General features: G+C 34.8%; 1 protein-coding gene and 2 long non-coding RNA genes across 9 annotated transcripts; 1 reads left to right on the top strand and 2 right to left on the bottom strand.

Annotated features, from left to right (window-relative positions):
• Positions 1-638: 638 nt before the first annotated feature.
• LOC107991300 (uncharacterized) lies at positions 639-10,504 on the bottom strand. 3 transcript variants are annotated; one of them, XR_007819934.1, is made up of 4 exons: positions 8,334-10,504; positions 7,689-7,774; positions 3,290-3,451; positions 639-886 (listed from the first exon to the last, which is right to left on the bottom strand). It is a non-coding gene; the product is annotated as an uncharacterized LOC107991300 (long non-coding RNA). The 3 variants fall into 3 exon arrangements; XR_007819936.1 differs by lacking the exon at positions 3,290-3,451; XR_007819935.1 differs by lacking the exons at positions 639-886; positions 3,290-3,451 and having other exon boundaries at positions 7,525-7,774.
• Positions 10,505-10,758: 254 nt separating this feature from the next.
• On the top strand, positions 10,759-14,372 carry LOC103494969 (beta-glucosidase 25). Of its 5 annotated transcripts, none has more exons than XM_008456360.3 (13): positions 10,765-11,255; positions 11,337-11,403; positions 11,484-11,542; positions 11,823-11,898; positions 11,992-12,063; positions 12,149-12,236; positions 12,314-12,569; positions 12,956-13,071; positions 13,147-13,370; positions 13,495-13,526; positions 13,612-13,714; positions 13,797-13,905; positions 14,011-14,372. In XM_008456360.3, exons 1-13 carry the CDS (start codon positions 11,139-11,141, stop codon positions 14,270-14,272), a joined length of 1,581 nt encoding a protein of 526 aa, XP_008454582.2. In that variant the 5' UTR covers positions 10,765-11,138; the 3' UTR covers positions 14,273-14,372. The 5 variants fall into 5 exon arrangements, with proteins under 5 accessions (XP_008454583.2, XP_008454586.2, XP_008454582.2 ...); XM_051083124.1 differs by having other exon boundaries at positions 11,318-11,403; XM_008456361.3 differs by lacking the exon at positions 13,495-13,526 and having other exon boundaries at positions 10,759-11,255; positions 13,616-13,714.
• A 2,993-nt stretch (positions 14,373-17,365) lies between these two features.
• LOC107990588 (uncharacterized) lies at positions 17,366-18,200 on the bottom strand. The gene is made up of 3 exons (XR_007819933.1): positions 18,158-18,200; positions 18,021-18,084; positions 17,366-17,412 (listed from the first exon to the last, which is right to left on the bottom strand). It is a non-coding gene; the product is annotated as an uncharacterized LOC107990588 (long non-coding RNA).
• Between the last annotated feature and the right edge of the window lie 4,907 nt (positions 18,201-23,107).

Below are 23,107 nucleotides of genomic sequence, written 5' to 3'. Positions count from 1 at the left end.
TGTTTAACAACACAAAAAATAAATCATGACATATTTTTGAAAAACTATAGAATTTGTAGAATAAAAAAATAAAAATGGAAAAAAAACATACATACATGTACAAAACTCTAGTAAGAAATGAAAAAAAATCGTAAAAAACCATATAACAATGATAATAAAAAATGAAAATATATGAAACTTATATATAAAAAAGAATCAAATATTTACAAAAAAATAAACATATGTAATATCTCACCTATATATAACGTGAGAAACTAAAATAAATAATAAATATTTGAAGTTAAATTTGAAACTAATTCAATAAAGATGAATACTCTTGGTCATTTGGATTTTACTTGTCTTTTATGTAAAAAAAAAGGATAATTTTAAGCTTTTTTTATGTGATTAAGTCTGGTATAAACTCTTTTTAACGTTTTACATTTAAGTAAGTTTTAATTTAGTTCAATCTAAGTCCAACTAAAGTATCCCAGCCCAAAACCCAACCTTAATCCTTAATAGCTGATTAGTAATTTCAGCACCAAATTCCAATCCTTTTTCCATATTCACGTTTCCACCCTTTACATTTACCATTTGTAACGACCCAACTTTCCGGACTAAGCTGAGGTCACTACCAAATACCAAAACTCGACTATTCAACATAAAATTTAAAACGGACCAGTTACGATTCATTAAAAGCATTAGAAACATTACAAAAAGACAGTTTCGGGCCCTATTTTAAATCAATCATAAAAAGTCTCAACAAAAACTCAAGTCATTAGTTCCAAAAGCACAAGTCAAATATTCTGACAAAATACATAGCGGAAGCGATAAGAAAACCAGACGCGTCCATATGGCCTTCACGCGTCCTTCCTGCCTTTCGTCGGTCTGCCCCTCGCTGTGCCCTTACCTGAAAAGTTTAAAAAGAGAAAAGGGTGAGTATAAACATACCCAGTAAGGGACCCACTACTGGGCCCGTTAGGGGACAACAGTTAACTTCCTATTCGGGGGTACCCTACATAACAGTCTAGTGGTCCCGTAGGACGCACATATCAGTCTAGTGCTCCCGAAGGATGCACATCTCAGTCTAGTGCTCCCGAAGGATGCACACATCAGTCTAGTGCTCCCGAAGGACGCACATATCAGTCTAGTGCTCCCGAAGGATGCACATATCAGTCTAGTGCTCCCGAAGGATGCACACATCAGTCTAGTGCTCCCGAAGGACGCACATATCAGTCTAGTGCTCCCGAAGGATGCACACATCAGTCTAGTGCTCCCGAAGGATGCACATATAAGTAAGGCACACTACCCCATAGATGAAGCTAACCGTTACCCCTCGGTCTATACTCAATCGTCTACCACAGTCATACCACAATCATCAATCATTTACATTTCCCCTAAGGGCTTTACTGGCCAGGTAGTATAAGCTTAAACCATTACACCCTCAGTTGCTATACGCGTCAACTATTCGTATATCATTATGGAAGAGCCCCAAGTCTCAAACAGCTAAATAACCAACTGAACTCACTGTCCTTCCCCGTCTAATCCCATGATCAACATCCATCAATCTAAAATTTCAATCTACAATTAGCGGTTGCGGTTCAGTTACATCAGGCAGAAACATAATAACAGTGCTTAACAGTCAACATAGATACACTTATCCAGTATAATCACTAACGTGTAATCCCCTGTGGATTGCTACGTTTCCGGCCTCGACCCGAGGTCCAGTAGTAGGAAAACCCTTACCTGATACTCGGTTATGCCCCTCGATCGAATCCACGCTCAACAGCTCAACCTAAAACGAAAACACGAAGGTTTTAGTTGATGACTTTAGTAGAAGTCGTTTTAAAGGTCCGAAGCACATCCGTTGACTTACCCGAGGAAGGAAGGAAGCTATCTCCAACCAAGCCTATCGCGAGACCCGAGAACTCAAGCGTCAACTCTGTACTACCTTCAAGGGAGAAAAGTAGGGCCATATCTTATTCCAATATTCAAACTCTAATCGGATGTAGCAACATTAAGGAATTCATCGAAAACAATCCTTACCGAAGACTCACCGTGACCCAGAGCGGAGGAAGGAAGGCTTAGGTGGCTTGGTGAAACAAGGAGCTCGGCTCGGCTTGAAGGCGTTCGGCTCGGCTCGGCTTGGCCTCGGCTCGGCTCGGCTTGTGGCTCGGCTCAACTCGGCTTGTGGCTCGGCTCAACTCGGCTCGCGGCTTGGCTCACTCGGCTCGCGGCTCGGCTCACTCGGCTCGCGGCTCGGCTCACTCGGCTCGCGGCTCGGCTCACTCGGCTCGCGGCTCGGCTCACTCGGCTCGCGGCTCGGCTCGCGGCTCGGCTCACTCGGCTCGCGGCTCGGCTCACTCGGCTTGCGGCTCGGCTCGTGGCTCGGCTCACTCGGCTCACTCGGCTCGGCTTACTCAGCTCGGCTCGCCCGGATTCGTGTGTGGCTCGGACTGGAAACGGGTTTTGGGTCGGGTCAGCTTGGAACCAGGTCGGGTTTTGCAGCGCGAAACGGGCAACACGAACGACGGCTCTCCGGCGTCCGACGACCGTGACGAACGGCAGCTGGGAGGCGTTCGACGACCGGCCTTGCTCCCACACGCCGAACGACTGACGGAGGGCGCACGCCGGTGGCTGGCGTTGTGAATCCGAGAGGAGATCGAAACGGACGGGGCCGCGGCGGTCGGGTAATGGAGCTGGAGAGTTCGACGGTGTAGACGGCGACGGACGACCACCACGGAGAGGGAGACGCGTCGGAGGAAGAGAGATGGTGGCAGACACGGTCGGAAGAAGAAGAGAATGAAGAGGAAGAGATGGCGGCGGCGCTGGAGAAAATCGGAGAGGTGGGGATGGAGATGCGGCGCGCGAGGAGGGGGTAGGGTTTCTCTTCTCCCTTCTTTTTTTTTTTTTAAAATATATATATATATATATTAAATTAAGAATTTAATAAAAGTAATAACATTTAATTAATAATAATAATAATAAATAAAATATTATTAAATATATATATATGTTAACTTTTAATAATTCTAATTAATAATAATAATAAATAAAATATTATATATATATATATGTATTAACTTTTACCTAATTAATTAATATTAATAATAAGATTAATAAAATAAACAAAAGATAATATTAATATTAATTTATATATATAAAGATTATAATAATAATAATAATAATAATAATAATATAGTTACCATTATATTATTATCATATAATTTACAACTAATAACTTCCAGAATTTCAGAAATAAATCCCAAAATTTAAAATCCCCTAAAAATTAAATAAGGCGGTAAGAGTTTACCTCGAAAATTTTGGGGCGTTACACCATTGATTTCACATTTCAGTCGACGGCACCCCCTCACAGCCCAATTCCAGAGTCTATTGTTGACGTATGGTCTGCCTTCTGTCGTTGAAGAAGCTGCCGACTGCCATTAGTGGCGTCGTCCACATTTGTCGTCCATCACTGTGAATCTCATGTTACTCATTTTTTTAACATCGTTCATTGTTGCATTTGATGTTACGTAATATTTCAATGTTTATTCGTATCGGTTATTGATAAATTCTAAAATATCATTGTATTTGTAAATATATTCAAAGATTTTATTATTTATAATAGCTTTTCATAAATAAATATTCGTTCAATCCATCCTATTTAGATCTAAAAAAGCAAAAAGTTGCCAAACATGTAATAAATTACTTGGGCCACTCACTTGCTCTTGATCATTTTATCAGACATGGATTTTTTGTTTCTTAATATTATTATTATTATTATATCATATTATAGAGATTGTTTGAAATTCTCTACTCTTAGTCACACCACATGTCGAGTTGTCTGTCAAAATAAATTATTTGCTAAAGAAAGTGATTGTTTTCCTCAAGAATCAAACTACTGACCTTTTTATAAAGGACATTATTTAAATTAGTTATATAATATATATCATTCATTAAAATGGTTGAGTTTCAAATCTCCACCCAACATATTAATAAACATTCGAAAAGATGAAAAGAAAAAGTTGCCTTTCAATTTACCAACCATAGAAAAGCTTTGGCACATAAAAGAAGTATTTTAGCAAGTGAGAAAATTCTGCATCTTATATCTAACCGTATAAAATTGTCCACTGCATTATGACAATGTATTTGAATCGTTTTTTTTTTTTTTCTCTACAAACATAAATAATGAATTAAAACTTTTGTTTATTTATCAAAATTTATGGCAGTCTCCATAAAAAGTAAATTTTTGTTATATTTAAAGATAAATCATTTCATTTTGTTATATTTAAATCGTCCTCTTTTTTAATAAATTTAATCAAGAAAGTTTATTAAATTTAATAAAGAAAATTTATTGTAAATGTAAAAACTATTGAAAATAGCAGGATTTCATATTTTATCAATGAAACAATGATAAGTACGAATAAATTTCTCACTTCTATGAGTATCTATAATTACATTTTGTAAATATTTTAATTTGTTTTGTTATATTTGAAAATACCTCTTTAATCCTAAAGGAAAAAAAATAAAATAAAACTACTAAGTTTTGAAAGGACTCAATATTTTAATTAGTCAAAGAAAAAGATGTTAATAAGAAAAAAAAAATCTCTAAACCTTGCAAACATGAGCCTCCCGTTGGATGTTCTATGCTCTCTTTTGATGAATAGTATTTGAAACTCTTTTATTTATATCCCTCTTGGTTCTTTACTTTTATTTATTAGAAAAAGGGAAAGGGACAGCAAACTAGTGGGACCCACTACAACAAATCTGGCCTTTAATGTCGGGTGGAAAAAATGAAAAATGGGCTTTAATGTCGGTTTTCAAAAGGCGGACGTTTAATGTCGGTTTAAAACCGACATTAAAGCCCCTTTATAATTTTTTTTTATTTTTTATTTTGGTAAAAAATCAAGTTTCCTCTCTCTTACTTTACCTTTTCTTTTTCCTTAAAAGTTTCTATATAAATTCTCCTCCTCTCTTCTTGATTTCAAACCCTAAATTCTGCAGCCACCAATCAAATTTTCTTGCTTTCATTTCCTACGATCGTAGATTCTTTTTTCCTTCAAATCGTGGCCGGTAAATGAGAAGGTCCGGCGACCGCCGTGCCGTTCCGCCTTCAAACGCCGCAGGTCGTCGGCGTCTCTCTCTCTCTCTCGGCCTTCTGTAGGAAACTTCACCAGCAACTGTCGTCGAATTCCAGTTTGCGTCCAGCATCGATTCCGATCACTAGGGTGCGGTTGTTGGGTCTAGCTGTTGACGGATCTCGCCCGGCTGTGCCGCATTTCGTCGGGATTTGATCAATGACAGCCATTACTCGAGCAAATCAGTGCAAGGTCGAGAGTGTAACGGAGACCAATTTCCCGAAGCGGAAATTGAGATCCAGTAGTGTGCAGAGGCAACAAAGCCCTGTCTCTACGCCGGTGAATTGGAAATCTCCTTGTCGGTGCCTTAATTCGAGTCCAAAAAGCCCTCCAGAGGTAAGTTTGTTAAGATCATTTCAGAACAGTTTGCAGTTTCTCACTGTCTTTAGCTTACGGCTATCCTTTGAGCGGATATGATGACGAGTAAAATTAAACGGAAGAATTTGAAGTTTCTTAGTTTAGTTAGGTATTACAAATTAAATTAAGATTTTCTGCAAATGAATGCATCCTTTCTTAGCCTCGTATATGATCAAATGATGAGTGCGTTTGAGATATCATTTCTTCTAATTATATGCAGAGCGATGGGAAAGCGGTTAATGGTGGCTTTTCTAACTCACTTACTTCACCGATAAGATGCTTGTTGAAGGACCTTATTGTTAAACCAGATTGGAATCCTAAAGGTGAGAATTAGTTTGTATGTTTCTAATTATATGTTTCTACTGCATTTCTAACAGGTTTTCGTTTACTGTTCATAGACCCATAGTTTGCACTCGTATAGGACCGTTATTGGTAGGTATATCCTGCTAGGATGGTTGCAAGGCGGTCTGACAGACTTCAAAATGTCTTTTTTGTTGCTAGTGGAATTTAGATTTCACCTTGTGCTATGTGAAAAGATGAGGAAGATGCATTCTTGAGTTATTAGTTTATGCTCATAAGATGTTTGATGAAATGTCTCGTAAAAGTCTCTTTTTCTTATGCCTTGAGTGAGCGTTTTGTTTGGTTTTTTAGTATTATTTTTGTGAATGTAGGTTGTTCGAAAGATGCATTGGGCTTTTGTTTGGTTTTGTTTGGTTTTTTAGTATTATTCTTATGCATTGGGCTCTAGCAATCAAGTTCTGCCATATATAATTGGCATTGTGTTTTACTATTATACATTTCATTTGGCAATTCATCCTAGTATCACTTTGTTTTCAATCATCAATGGTGGGGAAAGTGTTTCTTGTTTATGAAAAATGGAACCAAGTACATTTGAGGAGACTTCTAGAATTACCGTAGCTCTTCGGAATTTCCTCATTTGTTTTTTGTTTTAAGCTGTGGACAAATTATATTCACAAGTCTTGTTGTAATATGGTGCTGTTCATAGATGGGTATAAGCTCAAGAATTTTTTTTGATTATGTTATGCTAATTAAGTCACCAAAATGGATTTTGTAAGTTGAAGCTTTATGGTGATTGTATTCTGTTTCGATTTGTAAGTTTAAGCTCAGAACATTTATTCATTCTTTGTTATATTAATCATCTTGGCAATTTTCTACCCATTAGTTTTGACGTGGGAGTGAGTTTGAGTGTTATTTGACATTTGTTGGATGTAAGAGCTGACATATTTAGTAATTTTGTAAACTGTTTGGTTTATAACGCCCCGTCTGGTTCAAGGTTCCTTATAGTGATCCGTACCTTCTTTGCATCTGTATTTTTAATCTGTATACATGGGTTAATTCTATAATATCGAGGAAACTCTTCCATGATTATGATGCCTTGCCTTTGGGTAGTGCTAGACTGCTAGTAATGAACTTAATGAACTAAAGTCGTAATCATGCAGGGATCTATGGTGGAATTGGACTTAATAAACTCGTCCATGATTATAATGCCTTACATGCAAGGTCCTCTTTGGTATTATACTGCTATCGTTTCCATGCTTTGCTTATGATTTAGTTTGTGTTTGATTAAATAACATTTAAGATGGAATTGGACTTGCAGGTTGATTATGCGTGTACACCTGAAGAAGTGCAGCAGCATTTCCAATCTTGTGGTACTGTCAACAGGGTTACTATTCTCACGGATAAATTTGGTCATCCCAAGGGCTTTGCTTATGTGGAGTTTGTTGAAGCCGAAGCTGTTCAGGAGGCACTTCTTTTAAACGAGACAGAGTTGCATGGAAGACAATTGAAGGTAGCTCCTTGGGGAAAGATGATTTACGTTTCTATTCAATCAAGTATTGGACATTGGCATACTAATTCTACATTTTATTATTGGCGCCGTTATCTGTGCATGTTGTTTGAGTTCTTATAACTAATGTTAAATGGTTTTAATATCATTCTGTTCATCTCAGGTTCAACAAAAGCAAACAAAGTTAATGAATTGGTATATTGATATATCTAAGTACATGGAATGAATGTTGGAGAAGGGTGTAAATTATTCATATCTTACCTCATTCTCTTTTATAAATGACTCACCTTTTCTTCTCCTAAGGGATTTATGGACTAATTAATCAAAGAAAACTAAAGTGATGAAGGAGAAAGGGTTGTGCTAAAGCTAAGTATCACAAGATGGGAAGGTAAATAAAGTGTCTATTGCACCTTTATGTTCTTGATCTTGAACCTGTTGTATTGGGTCAGAATCTTCTTTCAATATCATATTGTCCAACTTCAGCATTGGTTCTTCACTGCACAGTTCAAATGAGTCAAACATTTTAGATTTTATTTTCCAATTTTGTCATCAATTCATTACAGCCTGAAAATTTACCATTAGTCCAATATAATGTTAATCAATTTGGTTCTAGTGGTACTCTAAAAAAGAGGGATTTGAAATAGTAATATTGTAGTTAATTGTTCGCTATAATACTACAAGTAAATATTGTAACAACTATTATAGATCACTTCACCCACTTAAAGATGGGGTCCAAACACCTAGAGTGTTCTTTCTCAAAGCTACTGTTGTTTCAGTTTAGCGCACATGTGCAATCGACTGATTTAGTCTAATCTTAAAATTTGAATTGCAGGATCGACATGACTTCGATGACTACGGCCATGTAAGTTGTCCCTCCCAACTATTGACAAAAACATTAAGATTTAAACTATTATGGTCTTAGAAGTATCAAGTAACCTCTCTCACTGTCTGGCATGAATGAAAAAGGATTCAGTATATGAAAACATTGAAAAATATTAAATTCCACGATCCATTTATGATAAAAGGAAAAATTAGTTAAGTAGTCTGGAATTTACATGAAAGAAGGAGCTGATTATGTCGTTGGTGTTGCAGGATGAGCTATGAGGAGGGCATTAACATAAATGAATTATGTGGAATTGTTGCAGGACCAGTTAGATGAGTCATAGAAGGGCATCATAAGCTCGACCTGTCCTGTGCTTGTGAATGGTGGGGGGAGGAGGTGGGCTTCAAATGTCATTTACTTTATGGACTATTCTGTAATTATTTAATTCTTGTATTAGAATCTTTTTTCATGTACTATTGTAGAATGTATATATAAACATAATATTAATATTTTATTTTGTGTATTCAAATGTAAAAGACAAATGTTATAGTTTCTAACATAATATGAATTTCATTGATTTGTTGGCGTGTGAAAAACATATTTATCTACATTGACCCAATGTCGGTCTATAGGACAATAATGTAACAATTAAATAAAAATAAATTTGTAAAAATGAATAAAAAAACTAGGCTTTAATGTCGGTTTTAAACCGACATATCAAAGTTCAACCGACATTAAAGAGGGCTTTAATGTCGTTTTTAAACCGACATTAAAGCCCAACCGACATTAAAGGGCTTCAATAACACCATCAAAGATGTCGGTTGAAAACTGACATTGAAGGCCTTTAATGTCGTTTTTAAACCGACATTAAAGAGGCCTTTAATGTCGTTTTTAAACCGACATTAAAGGCCTTTAATAACGCTCACAAAGATGTCGGTTGCCAAGTGACATTAAAGGCCTTTAATGTCGGTTTTAAACCAACATTAAAGGCCAAAATTCTTCTAGTGACCGGTGGTGGCTGCTTATCCATGTTAAAGAATAAAAAAATATAAATCAGATTCACCTATTTCATAAAAAAAATAAACAAATACTAATACTCACTCTCTATTTTATCTTCATGCATCATCTTCACGTCGCAAACTTATCAATTGAACACTTTAATGAATGAGCTACACACAAATTACATCTAAATACTTTTCTAAAAAACATAAAAGTGTAATTGTGTAGTCAGCTGTACGAGATAGGAGAAAAGAGAATAAATTGGAAACAGATTTGGAGGAAACAACAGAACAAAGAGGCTAGAGAGAGAGAGAAAATGGTGAGAGGTGAATGATTTGTTGGAATGCTTTAGTAGGATATACTCCTATTCATATTATAAAATTTCCTTATAATTCTTTTAACATTGTTGCTTGAATCCTCGCCCCGTTGTTATATTTATACATCTATGAATTCTAATTAGTTTATGTGCATCTTGACTAATCAATTTGAAAATCTCATTTATAATCCACCGACTCCATAACATTTTGAATAATCAAGGAAAATTTTACAATATTATATCTTAGGTAGATTCAATAACTTAATTTTTATATAATTATGATGTAACGATAACGAAAGAATATATATTTTTTTTAGATATTTTCAAATATAGTAAAATAAAACAAAATATTTAGGAAATATAAATTCAAAATCTTAGTAGGATGGATTGGCAAGGAGACGTGGACAAAGAGAATGTCAGAATAAATGTGTGTGGATTAGGATGGCACACCACTAAAATATGAAAATTAAAATCAAAACGCAAATGCGAGTTCAAGATTTGTCGCCAACTTCAATTGAACAAAGATTCTCTTTGGCAAATAACTAGGGATATAGTGATGGCAAGTATAATTTCAATAACCCTTTTCTATTATATCCTTTTGATTGAAGAATGTTAAAATTGAATATACTTTATAAATACGGGAAAAAAAAGTTAAATCACTCTAGACAGAAAAAGTTTTGATTCTATTTTAAAACTTTAGGTTACCTAATTCCTCTCTTAAATTTTGATCTAACTTGATACAAATACCATACTACACAGATTAATTACCAACGATATTTAGATATATAATTTAGAAAATATATTAAGACTAGATTGAAAATTTTAAACAATAATAAAGAGAAAATTAGGAAAACACTAAATTAGAGCCTTACGTAAGGGATAAAATATCAATTTCCACCCCTCTTTTAGTCAAAGGAAACACCAATGGGCAATCTTAGAGTTTGTCCAAAAAAGCAAATGTTTAAGAAATCCAAAACTCTAACTGAAAGATTTTGCATGGCCCCAAATTTAGCCTCTTCCTGTTAGAAATTCCCCTCCAACACACTGTCTCTCTCCCTCTCTGACCTTATCTCCCTATTTTCTCCATTATTTCCGTGGAAGGAAGATATAATTTTAATAATCACCACCACCACCACCCTTTGTTGTGATAATATAGTTATGACACATCATTGTTAATATCCTAACCCCAAAAAAAAAAATCTATTTATTGGATTCAATATTAATCAAATAAATTTAAAACAAATAAATAAAGAAAAGGAAAAAGAAAGACTTACCTTTCAAAGGAAACCGACCAGTTCTTGCGGTTGTTGGCTTGGCTTCATCAAATTGAAACGCTTCAAAGCTTCACAAACTTGAGCTTCTTCTCCACAGACACGCCACTTTAGCCTCTGCTCTTTTTTCTTTTTTCTTATTTTTCTATTATCTTTTGCTTGCAAGATGTGTCATCTCTATATTCCTTCCTATCCCTTTTCTCTTCTCTTTTATTGACATATCTCTCATATCACCTTCTGCATACACCTTCCAAAATGTGAAAGAACTGAAGGACAAATTACACGCAAGTACTCCTTTCAAAATTCACCTAATCTTTCTATCCATATCAAGTTTATATTTCTTTCATATTATTTCACCTTTTTCAATTCAAGTTGCCCGTAATCCAAAGGGAATCGAAACAGAATAACCTGACAGAGCTCATCTTCTCATCAGCCATCGAAACTTCTCCCTATGAGAATCATTCTGATTTCCTGGCTGATTCTTCAATTCTTTACCAACTCTGAATGTTTAAGCAGAGCTGATTTTCCAGATGGTTTCATATTTGGAACTGCAGCATCGGCATACCAGGTAAGGAGGAATTTGTAGATACTTTCGTCCTTCATTTGGTTTCTAACAATATGAAAAGATAGAGAGCAAAATTAATGGCAGTTCGAAGGGGCTGTAGATGAAGGAAATCGAGGTCCTAGCATATGGGATACATTTGTGAAAGAACCAGGTAAGTTTAAATTTGATGGGAAACTTCTTTTGCTATGCAAGACTAGTAAGTAAAATGGTACTTCTTGTGATGCACTTCAGGGAGAATACTAGACTTCAGCAATGCAGACAGGACTGTTGACCAATACCACAGATTTAAGGTGAAGAAAGAGAGAGAGAAATAAGTATCTTGAGATATCAACATAGGCAACAGAAGGGCCAAGACAATGACAACATATGCAGGATAAGAGTGCCTAATGTTTTACTGTAATAATTTAAGCATTGTTAAGTAGAATAAACTATATGAATAATGGTTTAGTGACCAACCAACTGTAAGATATAATAACGGAAGGATAAAGACATCTGTCACAGTTAAATTTATTTATTAGTCATTTTAGGAATTTATTACTTGTTCCTAACGAGATTAGTTATTATGGTCAGGACGATATAAAGCTGATGAAGGATATGGGAATGGATGCCTACAGATTCTCAATCTCATGGCCAAGAATATTTCCAAGTAAGAAATAGTTCAGGTGTTGAAAGTAAAAAAACTAGCAACATTTTCTTCCCAACAATATGTCTTTAACTGCCTGTGAGAAATTTTTAAAAGATGGGACAGGAAAGCCCAACGCAGATGCCATAAACTATTACAACAATTTTATAGATGCTTTGCTAGAAAAAGGTTATCCATTAAACTATATCTGAGAATTCAATTTTCCAGTTAGTGATATTTATCATCACTGAAGTAGGCTTTTTCCCTTAACAAGGAATCCAACCTTTTGTAACTCTTTACCATTGGGATCTTCCGCAAGTGCTTGAAGACGAGTACGAAGGATGGCTGAGTAGAAGGATAGTGTAAGTACAATTGAACTCAATGACATACCATTGCGAAGAAATGATGATCAATTGATAACAACTTCCATTCCTCGTAGAAAAGATTTTGAACATTATGCTGTTACATGCTTCCAAGCATTTGGTGATAGAGTGAAGCACTGGATCACCTTCAATGAACCACATGGTTACTCAATAAAAAGCTATGACCTAGGAATTCAAGCTCCCGGTAGATGTTCTTTTTTGGGTCATATATTGTGCAAGAAGGGAAATTCATCCTCTGAACCATATATAGTGGCACATAATATTCTCTTATCTCATGCTGCTGCTTATCGCAATTACCAAAATCATTTCAAGGTACGTATCCAAACATTTCCTTTAAACTACTTTCAAGCTTTATGATAGGCCTTGGCTTCAATTTATTTATCAACAAGCGAACGGAGAATTCGAGAGCTCCTAATCCTCTCCAAAATCTCATAAAGAGGAAGATTACAATATTTGCCAAAAAATAATCCTCACAGACTCTCACTACCCCCAATACATATTCCCTCCTTTGGAACCCCTAACAAACAATATTCCTTTTGGTCCCACTCTAACTACATACTTTCCTTATCCGGATTTGTCCTCACCTTTCCTCCGTCTCTTACGAATATACACTTTAGTAATTCGGGGCCCATCACTTTACCGCATGTAGTCATAAATGAAATAAAAATTTAACAAATAACCTGTCTTTTGTCTCCTAGAAAAGACAAGGAGGTCGGATAGGAATAGCATTGGATGCCATATGGTATGAACCATTATCTGAAAATGACGAGAACAAAGAAGCAGCACTCAGAGCCCTTGATTTTGAAATCGGATGGTAATTGCTCACCTCCATTAGTTAGTGATGGCACTTGACCAGATATCAAATTGAAACAACCTTGAAAATTTTCAGGTTTCTGGATCCACTTTTCTTTGGTAAGTATCCTCCTTCAATGAGAAGGCTTGTGGGACCAAGACTGCCAAAAATATCACTTGCTACTGCAAAGTTCCTCATAGGAACCCTGGATTTCGTTGGCATGAACCACTACACCTCCTTATATGCTCGAAATGATAGGATCGGGATTCGGAAACTAATATTCAATGATGCTTCATCAGATTCTAATGTCATTACTACTCGTAAGATTTTGAACTCAATACTTCTTCTCCATATTCAGTATTTGCACACAAATCTGCAATTTATGCTCTATAAATTATAAAGTAGAAGGTAATCTATCTTCATTCTACATATACTCTACTGCAGCACGTAAAGGCATCTCTACCATCGGAGAACGAGTATGTCTCAAAGACATCTAGTAGATCCCAGGAATTCTCTTATATATTCAAATTGAAGTGAGCTGATGCATTCTTTCTTTTCCAGGCAGCTTCCCACTGGTTACATATTGTTCCATGGGGAATCCGAAAATTGGCAGTTTATTTGAAATATAAATATGGGAACCCACCAGTGTTTATAACAGAAAACGGTGAGTAATCATAGTTTGGAATTTTGTATATCAAACTTTCACAAATTTACCAGTTACCACAAGACTTAACTTGTCCTGGCAGGAATGGATGATCCAAACAAACGGTCCATACCTTTAGAAAAGGCACTAAAGGATGATAAGAGAATAAGATACCACAGAGATTACCTATCAAATCTATCCATTGCTATTGGGTAATAACAACTCTAAATGACAACAACTGCTAATCCTCTGTTTGATGAAGGACACTTGATTGATTCATGAACAATAATTCTCTTGATGTCTATGAATAAACACAGGCAAGAAGACTGCAATGTGCAAGGCTACTTTGCGTGGTCGCTACTGGATAATTGGGAGTGGAACATGGGATATACCGTCCGATTTGGACTCTACTATGTGGACTACAAGAACAATCTTACGAGGATTCCAAAGGCATCCGTTCAGTGGTTTCAGAGCATGCTCAAATCAGAAGACAAACACATGAATCAAACTATACATTCCTCATACTCTTATAATATATTGCATTCTCATATCGAGTATAGCAATGTAAATCTTATATAAAAACTGAAGTTGAATGAATGATACGAAAATGACGAAAAAAGAAGAAGAAATTTGTTAAAGACGTGGTTAATAAACTTACTGGACACGCCATTTCCTACAATTGAAGGATGCAAGTAGATTTCGGGTATAGATGAGATTTGGAACGATCGATTTCCGTTTCATTTAGTTTTGATTGATTTCCTAGAGGCTTCAAATCAACCGCGCAAATTTTTGTCTGCGGCATTTAAATTTTTGGGAAGAAAGGATAGAGGGAGAATCCAAGGTTTTAGTTGTCCATGGTATGATATTAGGATTTTACTTATATCTTTCGAGGGTTTTTTCAAAAATACAAGAAAGAGACAACATATTATAATTTTGAAAACAGAAAAAAAAGAACATGAAAAATATAAAAATGATTCGTCAACTATACTTTGTAATATATTTGGTACATGTTTAGATTTAGCTATCGTTTAGTTCACAATCTAAATCTAATTTGTCACCAGACAGGATCGTTTAAATTTAGCGATCTTTTTTCAAGATTTGATATACAATCGTTTAAATTTGTTTACACGATGTCTTTATTTTCTGAAGATTCTTTGGTACATAATTGTTTATATTTTGTTAAACAATTTTTTCTAAGATTATTTTAGTCACGATCGTTAACATTTGTCTACATGATCGTTTTTTATTATTTTTTGTACACAATCGTTTAGATTTGACTACTCCAATCTAAATGACTTTTTTAGAATTCTTTGTACACAATCGTTTAGATTTAATTTGTATACATCGTTTAGATTGGGTAGCCAAATCTACACTTTTTTTTCAAGTTTTTTATATTTACTACACTCATCAACAATCAAATAAAAGTTAAAAAAAATAGTTTTTTTATATTTGATACACAATCTTGAACCAAATAATAGTTTGAAAAAAAAACGAAAGAAAAAAATTCAAATTGCAAGGAAAAGAAGAAGAAAGACAAAAGGGAAGGGCAAATATAGAATATTTTTTAAAAAAAGCTAGCTTCATGGACTTTGTTATATGTGCCGTAAATATTTTACTGATTTGTTATATTTATGAAAATTTTCCATTCTTATGAGTATGACAATCTAACAGGTAATGAATATATTCATTAAATATCATAAAATAATTAAGAATCTATTATAATTTTAAGAGTAGGTATTTGAGTGTTGTGTAATTTATAATTTAAACTAAATAATTAATATATTCAATTAAATATCATATTAATTATATTCTAATTTTAATTAAGAAAATATAATTGCAAAATTTATATTATTAAAAAATTTAAAATAAGAATATGTTAATTTTCATATATGTAACAAAATACAAAAATATTTATGGTTCATGTAATAAAATCAAAAAATCCATGAAATCGGTCAAATATTTTCATAAATTCTGGATTTGTTTTTGATATTGTGGACGATTCGTCACTTCTCTTTCTTCTTCTTTTTTGAGATTTATTCATTTTCTCTTCCAAACTTCTTCAGTCTCTCTTCCAAATTTCTTTCTTCTATTTTTAAACTATTTATTCTTCTGTTTAAAGCTTAAGAATATTTAAGATCGTTTTAAAAAAATATTGAACTTCATCTAAATATTAACTTCATCATCCTTATATTCAAGAATATTAATATCATTTAAATATTACTTTGACATGATTTAAACGATCGCTTACTTAGTCAACACGTTCGTTTAGCATGATCAACATGATCATTTAGATTTGAAGCTATTTTCCAATTGTTTAAAAAAAGTTACACGATCGCGTGGATATGATCTGATCACTATTACTAAGTCAACACAATTGTTTAGATTTGAAGCCCTTTTCCCATCATTTCAAAAGAACTACACGGTCGTGTAGATATGATATAAACAATTGCTTACATAGTTAACACGATCTTTAGCATAGTCAACATGATCATTTAGATTTGAAGCTCTTTTTCCATCATTTAAAAAAAACTACAGATCGTGTGGATATGATCTAAATAATCGCTTACCTAGTCAACATGATTGTTTAGATTTAAAGTTATTTTCCATCGTTTAGAAAAACTACATATCTCGTGGATATGATGTAGACAATTGGTTACCATAGTCAACAGGACCATTTAGCGTGGTTAACACGATCGTTTGGATTTGAAGCATTTGTTCCATCATTAGAAAGAAGTACACAATCATGTTGATATTGCTTGCACAATGGTGCATCATTTCTTACGTGACTACGTATCATGATCGTTTAGAAGAAGAATTATACGTCTGCGTGTGTGGCGGATTAATCGTATGTTGATTGGGATATTTTTTATATTTCTAATTATAAGTTTTTTTTTTCTTGTTTTCAAAATATTCTATTTAGTATAAATATTATGCCGATTTGTTATATTTAAAAAAAACCATAAAAATGTCAAATAAAAGAACAAATTAAAATAATAATAATAAAATAAAAAGAAGTTTTCACGAGGGAAATGACTGTAAGAAACTATAATTTTGCAAGGTAAAACAAATTCAACAAAGATATCTACTTGTAGAAACGATAATTAAAAAAAAAATTGCATAAAGCTCATCAAACAACACAAAGGCTTCAAATGCCCAAAATACATTCCCACCGCAAAACAACTCAAACGAAACCACACATTTTTCGAACTTCAAACGAGAAAGCGAAGGTGAAAAATATATTGAAAATTTTGATAAAATTATCCTTCGAGTCTTAAAATGGGTCCAAATAACCTAAGAAAGAAAAAACATTGGCATCCTTGGACATCTAGGTCATTGGACTTGTTTTGCACTATTCCAAGATGTTCGATATTTCAACATTTTCAAGCATCTTATGTAACGACCCAACTCCTTATACTGAATCGAAGTCATTACTAAATATAGAACAAGTGGTTTAAGTCATAAAATTTAGTAAAACGCATAAGGTTTGAGAAATTTTATTTATGAAAATTCAAACAAGGTAGTTATGCAAAAAAATGAAATGCGTTCTAAAGTCCTACTCGGGCTCTATCTACATAAAAAGATGGTAAGTAATGAAGAATACTCAAACTCAGGTACTAAAGTCAAAAAACAAGAATAAGCGGAAGCAGGAGTCTCTATGGCTCGCCACAGTCACTTCGGGTCGCTCGCCAGCTTGCCTTTGCCCTTGCCTCGTCCTCTACCTGAAAACATGACATGAAGAGAGTGAGTATAAAATACTTAGTAAGGGACCCACTACTAGTCCCACTAGGTGCCTGTTAACTCCCTGTCAGAGTCCTGTAACTGGTACCCAATCTCTGGCACGTTCTCGAACACGTGCAACATGCGCTCCCGTAGGAACGTAACTCTGGTCTTCGGTGCCCCGGGGGACGCCTAGGACAATCGGGATGCGAGGACCCCGTCGAGTCACTCGAGTCATATCTATATCCATGCTAGACTGGTGTCCCGTCGGACCGCGCAGTCCTAAATAGGTGGTGATCCCGAAGGACACCCATGCAGGTACGACTCTAACAGGTTAAGCTAACAGGTACCCTAATCGCAGTATACATACACATGGCGTCATCATATAACATTACAGATAAATCATCATTACACTCTCCATCTCGACACCCGTCGTACAGCCATAACAGTTCTCGTTATCACAACAACATGCTATAATATAACCATATCATCATTTGCATCATACTATCATTTATTTCATGCATCGTGCAGTCTAGTCCTCAACATGCACAATTGAAGGTATACGTGATCTCATAATTCTAAACATGGAGCTAGTAGTAGAATCTCTTACCTGGAGATTTACTTGACGAGTCCTAACCGCGAGGCAGTATGCTTTCCAAGCGACGAGGTCCTAACTGTTTAATACGCCAAAATTCGTAATTAGGTCACCAACGACTAACGGTTCAAGACTCATTTGAAATGGCTTACCCTAGAAAGAGGTTGCAGTGCTCGAGCCCCTACTGAAGAAATCCTACGCTACAGCAGTTACTTGGTCCAAGACGTCCCTTAAGGAAAATAATTTAATTTAGTTCCAAATTAAATTAATTAGTGTCCAAAACATTGAGTCTTACTGGATAATGCCAAAATAATTAATTTAATTACCAAAAATTAGGTGGAAGGAGCGAAATTAGGCTTGGCGGCTCGGCTGGAAAAAGAACAGGGATCGGCTCGGCTCGGCTTGGCGCAGGGATCTTGCGCGTGCGGCTCGGCTCGCGACAGCAAGGAGACGCGGCTCGACTTGCAGTGCAGGCGGCGCGGCACGGCTTGCACGCGGGGAGAGCTGGGCGCGCGCGGGCTCGATTTGCGACTCGGGGCGGCGCGCGGGCACGGGGCGGTATGTGGATGCGGGTTCGGTTTGCGGCTCGGGGCGGCGCGCGGGCACGGAGCGGTGAGCGGACGCGGTTTCGGCTTCGGGTTCGGGCGACGGCCGAAGCGCGGGTTCGGGTTCCGACGGATGGAGACGTGCGGCTGACGACCGACGGTCGCTGCTGTTCGACGATGCGGCGGACGACGTTTCACGCGGCGGCTACGAACGGAACGGCTGCGGATCGCGAAGTGTGACGCGGGTGGTTCGGCTTCTACTGCGGCTGGCGGCGAAGGCGGCGGCGCGGGTCGGCGGCTAGGGTTTCGGCGGCTAGGGTTTCAAAGAGAACTTAATTGCTCCTCTCTCTTTTTTTTTTGTTTTTCTTATGCACGGGTCCCAAAGCTGTCTAAGAAAATTATCTTCTTTTTTTTTTCTATTTCCTTTAATTAATTTGAAAACCAACCACCTTCTATGTCTCCAAATCTCTTGAAATTTTCCTTATTAACCCCAACTAGGTCCCCACATTTCTCTCTTAACCAACCAACTTTAGTTTAATAAAAACTTCCCCAATTATTTCCAAATAAAAATACTCATTATCTTAAACAAAATAAAGATTCCAAACCTTAATTAATCGAAATTTCAAAATGATAAGGTTCTTCCAATAAATTTAAATTTTCCATAACCACACTTAAATATTAATGACAATGAACAAAAAATCGAATTTGTTGGGGCGTTACATCTTAGGCTTAGATAGTAGATCTTTTTAGAGTTTTTGGATGCCCTTATGAAATATGGGTTTCAAATTTCCTTTCAGTCGCTTCTCTTCATTATTTCATAGACGTTTTTATTTTACATTTTTGTCATTTTTTGTTTTTCACACACAAAATTAAAATAAGAAGTCTACAAGATATTCCAATTTAATTTGAATATATATTAACCTTATAAAGAATCTTAAATTATGATATATTATTTCCTTAAGAAAAATGACATATAGAAACGATATAAATTTTATTAATTTAAAAGAAATTCAAATTGACGAAATACAGTAGCAAAATACATTTTTGGTTTATAAAGTTTGAAGTTAGACTATAAACACAATTATACGAACTTCACTCAACTTAGAGTCCCAAATCTTTGTAACTCATGAAATATTTGACAAATCAAACGTAAATATATGAACTTCAAACATATGAACTACAACTTCTAAACTTTATAGGGCCCGTTTTGGATTGAGAAAATTGGGATGATAATAAGATTGCTGAGAATTATGGATGCCTAAGAATAATAAGTCTTGAATAAGATTCTTGAGAATTAAATTTACATGAGAATGTTATTAAGAATGTACGAAAATAAATTATTTTGTATTTTATTCATAAAATTAATCATTAAAACTCTTTAAAAATTTTAATATATTAATTGGCAAACAATAAACCCGATTCCAATTTTTTAGAAAATTTAATTATTTAACAATCAAATAATAATATTAATTAGATTATTAGTTACAAATATTTGTAAAATGAGTAATTTGATGAATTTACATAATTATATATGTTGTATTAATCAATAAATTCTAATTAATCAATGATAAGCTAATTATAATTATTTAAAAATTAAGAAAGAATTGTTATGGATCACACAACAAATGAAACTATTTACAGAATATAGCAAATAATTTAAATCGGTACGTAGAGTTTAATGAAATTTTCTATATTTTGTAAATAGTTTCAATATTTTCTATTATTTGAAGTGCATAAAAATAAACTCGTGTTATAATATATCAAGGCCAAGGGTTTTTCAAAAATAGAACAAAATGCGAAAATATTTTCACCGTATAGAACAATTTTGTAAAAGAAAAAAATCCACAAGCCTACAACGTGGAATAACAAAAATACCTTCAATTAATCAATCACACACGGGTGAAAAAATGATTTTGTACACAATTTAAACGATCTTGTACCAAATCTAAACAATCTTGTACTCTTATACCTAGCCTAAACAATCTTGTACCAAATCTAAACGATTTTGTATCAAGTCTAAACGATCTTATACCAAGTCTGAACGATCTTATACCAAATTTAAACAATCTATTAGTGAAGGTCTATCTCTATCTATCTGGGACTCACAACATATCATTTAGATATTGGTACATGATCGTTGATTCTGTACCAATATCGTTTAGATCTTGTAATACCAAGAAAAAAAAGATGAGAGATGAAGAAGAGAAAAATGTTTTGGAAGAGAAAATGAAGAAATCACGAACAAGAAGAGAAGTGGAAATATGAAAAAGGAGAAGTAATAATATGAAGAAATTAATAAAATGAAGAGAAGAATAAATCTAAAAAAAGACGAAAAAGAAGTGAAGTGAAAAATGGTCCCGCAATATTCAAAACAAAAAAAAGGATAAATCTGGAATTTATGAAAAACATAATGGTGGCTTCATGGGCTTTAATTTTTTGTTATATGGACCGTACATATTTTTTTGTTTTGTTACATTTATGTAAATTATCCATATATTAAAGGAAAATTGTCAAAAATAGAATATTTGACAAAATATTTACATACTTCATAAAAAAATCAAGTTTAAGAAATTTTGTCTTTTATTGGTTTTGTTCTATGGATCGTAGGTAGTTTGTTAAAATTTTCTATTTTTGAAAAAATCCCAAAAAATTAAATATATAGTAAAGGGATTTTTTTAAAAATAGAAAAAAAAATTAATCGAAAAAACCACTAAAATACAAAATTTATTACATTTTCTTTGTCTATGAAGTGTAAATATTTTGTCAATTATTCTATTTTTGACAATTTTCCTATATTTAAATTGTTTTAATATATGTGTATATGTGTATGTTGAACAATAAATTTTGGCCAATTAAATCCCGCCATGTCATTACAGCAAATTTGTGATATTTATAATTTAGTTGGGTTTGGATAGTCAAGTTTTCTCATGTCCAATCCAATTCAAGGCCCTGATGTAAAAATTGGGTCAAAAAAATAATGAGTCCAAGCCCAACAAGCAAATGAGCCCAAACCTAAGCCATCAAGCAAATGGGCCAAGCCCAAGTCCGACAAGTAAATAGGGGCCAAGCCCACCTAAAGATCATGAAATTTCTCTATAAATAGAAACTTTTGTCATGCATTTGAGAAGATCTTTGGTTGAAGGAAGAATTGAAGCTTTGAAGAACTGATGCTCTGAAGAATTGAAGATTCAAACTTTTAAAAAAGCTTTCAATACATGCAAGTTCTTATCAACTTTGAGATTACCATCTTCTGAAAGATTGAAGACTTAGAAGATTAAACCTTTCTTGAATTCCAGAAGATTGAAGCTCAAATTAACTTGCAACTACAACTTCCTAAAGATTGAAGACCAAGAAATTCTAAGATTTAATTTGTATTTGAGAAAAGCATCAAAGGAATAAATATTAGAGATTGTATCTACTATATAAATCAATATACAAAGTTCAATTCCACGAATTACATTTCTTCAAAAATCTCATGTGAACAGTTTGGCATGCTAGTAGGATCGTCTCTACTTTTCATCTCTTTTTTTTTAAGAACATTTGAAGAAATCATGACATCTAAAGGCAACATTTCCCAAGCTCTAAGTGACATTAGCAAGCGGCCAAATACTCGTAGCCGCTCAAGGAAAACTTAATCATCTAAGGATATGCCACCCTTTGAGGTTGCAAAGGGCATTTGGGAACAACTACCAAAGCCACCAAAAAATGGAATTGTAATCAAGAAATCTTGTGATTGACGATTACAGTTTGTCCTTTGAACGCTCAAATAAGGAGATGCCTCAACCAAATATAATGTCAGTTATGGTAACTGACGAGGATACAAGTGAAGACAAAATGTCAGAGCTTGAAAAGAAGAATAACATGCTCATGAAGACGGTTGAAGAAGGGGTTATGAGATTGCATCTCTGAAGAATCACATCGAGAGTCGTGATGCTGCTGAATCAAGTCACACACATATCGTCAAGAATACTGACAAAGGGAAGGTAGTTATGCAAGAAAGTCAACCACAAAATTTGCCCTCAATTGCATCTTTGTCTATTCAGCAGTTGCAGGAGATGATAGCAAACTCCATCAAAACTCAATACGATGGACCTACTCAAACTTTCTCTTTGTATTCCAAGCCATATACGAAGAGGATTGACAATTTAAGGATGCCACATGGTTACCAGCCACCCAAATTCCAATAGTTTGATGGAAAGAGAAACCCAAAACAACATGTTGTCTATTTCATTGAAACATGTCGAAACTGCTGGTACTCGAGGAGATTTGTTAGTCAAACAGTTCGTCCAAACTCTCAAAGGAAATGCCTTTGACTTGTACACCAATCTTGAGTATAAATCCATTGATAGGTGGAAGTAGCTTGAGAAGGACTTTCTTAACCGCTTTTACGGCACTTGACATATCGTTAACATGATAGAGCTAATTGCCACCAAGTAGCAAAAGGGTGAGCCAATCATTGATTATATTAACCGTTATAGAGCATTAAGCCTTGACTGCAAAGATAGATTAACTGAACTATCAGCAGCGGAAATGTGCACTCAATGAACGCATTAGGGG

The sequence above is a fragment of the Cucumis melo genome, chromosome 4 (assembly GCF_025177605.1).
Source record: "Cucumis melo cultivar AY chromosome 4, USDA_Cmelo_AY_1.0, whole genome shotgun sequence".
NCBI lineage: Eukaryota > Viridiplantae > Streptophyta > Magnoliopsida > Cucurbitales > Cucurbitaceae > Cucumis > Cucumis melo.
This window is presented reverse-complemented; position numbering and strand designations above follow the sequence as displayed.

What these genes read in the sequence shown, in the direction of transcription:
- LOC103494969 (XM_008456360.3), top strand. Translation starts at nt 11,139, where the DNA reads ATGAGAATCATTCTGATTTCCTGGCTGATTCTTCAATTCTTTACCAAC. An exon ending in TGGCTGAGTAGAAGGATAGT is followed by an intron (nt 12,237 to 12,313) that starts GTAAGTACAATT and finishes CATTCCTCGTAG; the next exon opens with AAAAGATTTTGAACATTATG. An exon ending in CTTGATTTTGAAATCGGATG is followed by an intron (nt 13,072 to 13,146) that starts GTAATTGCTCAC and finishes GAAAATTTTCAG; the next exon opens with GTTTCTGGATCCACTTTTCT.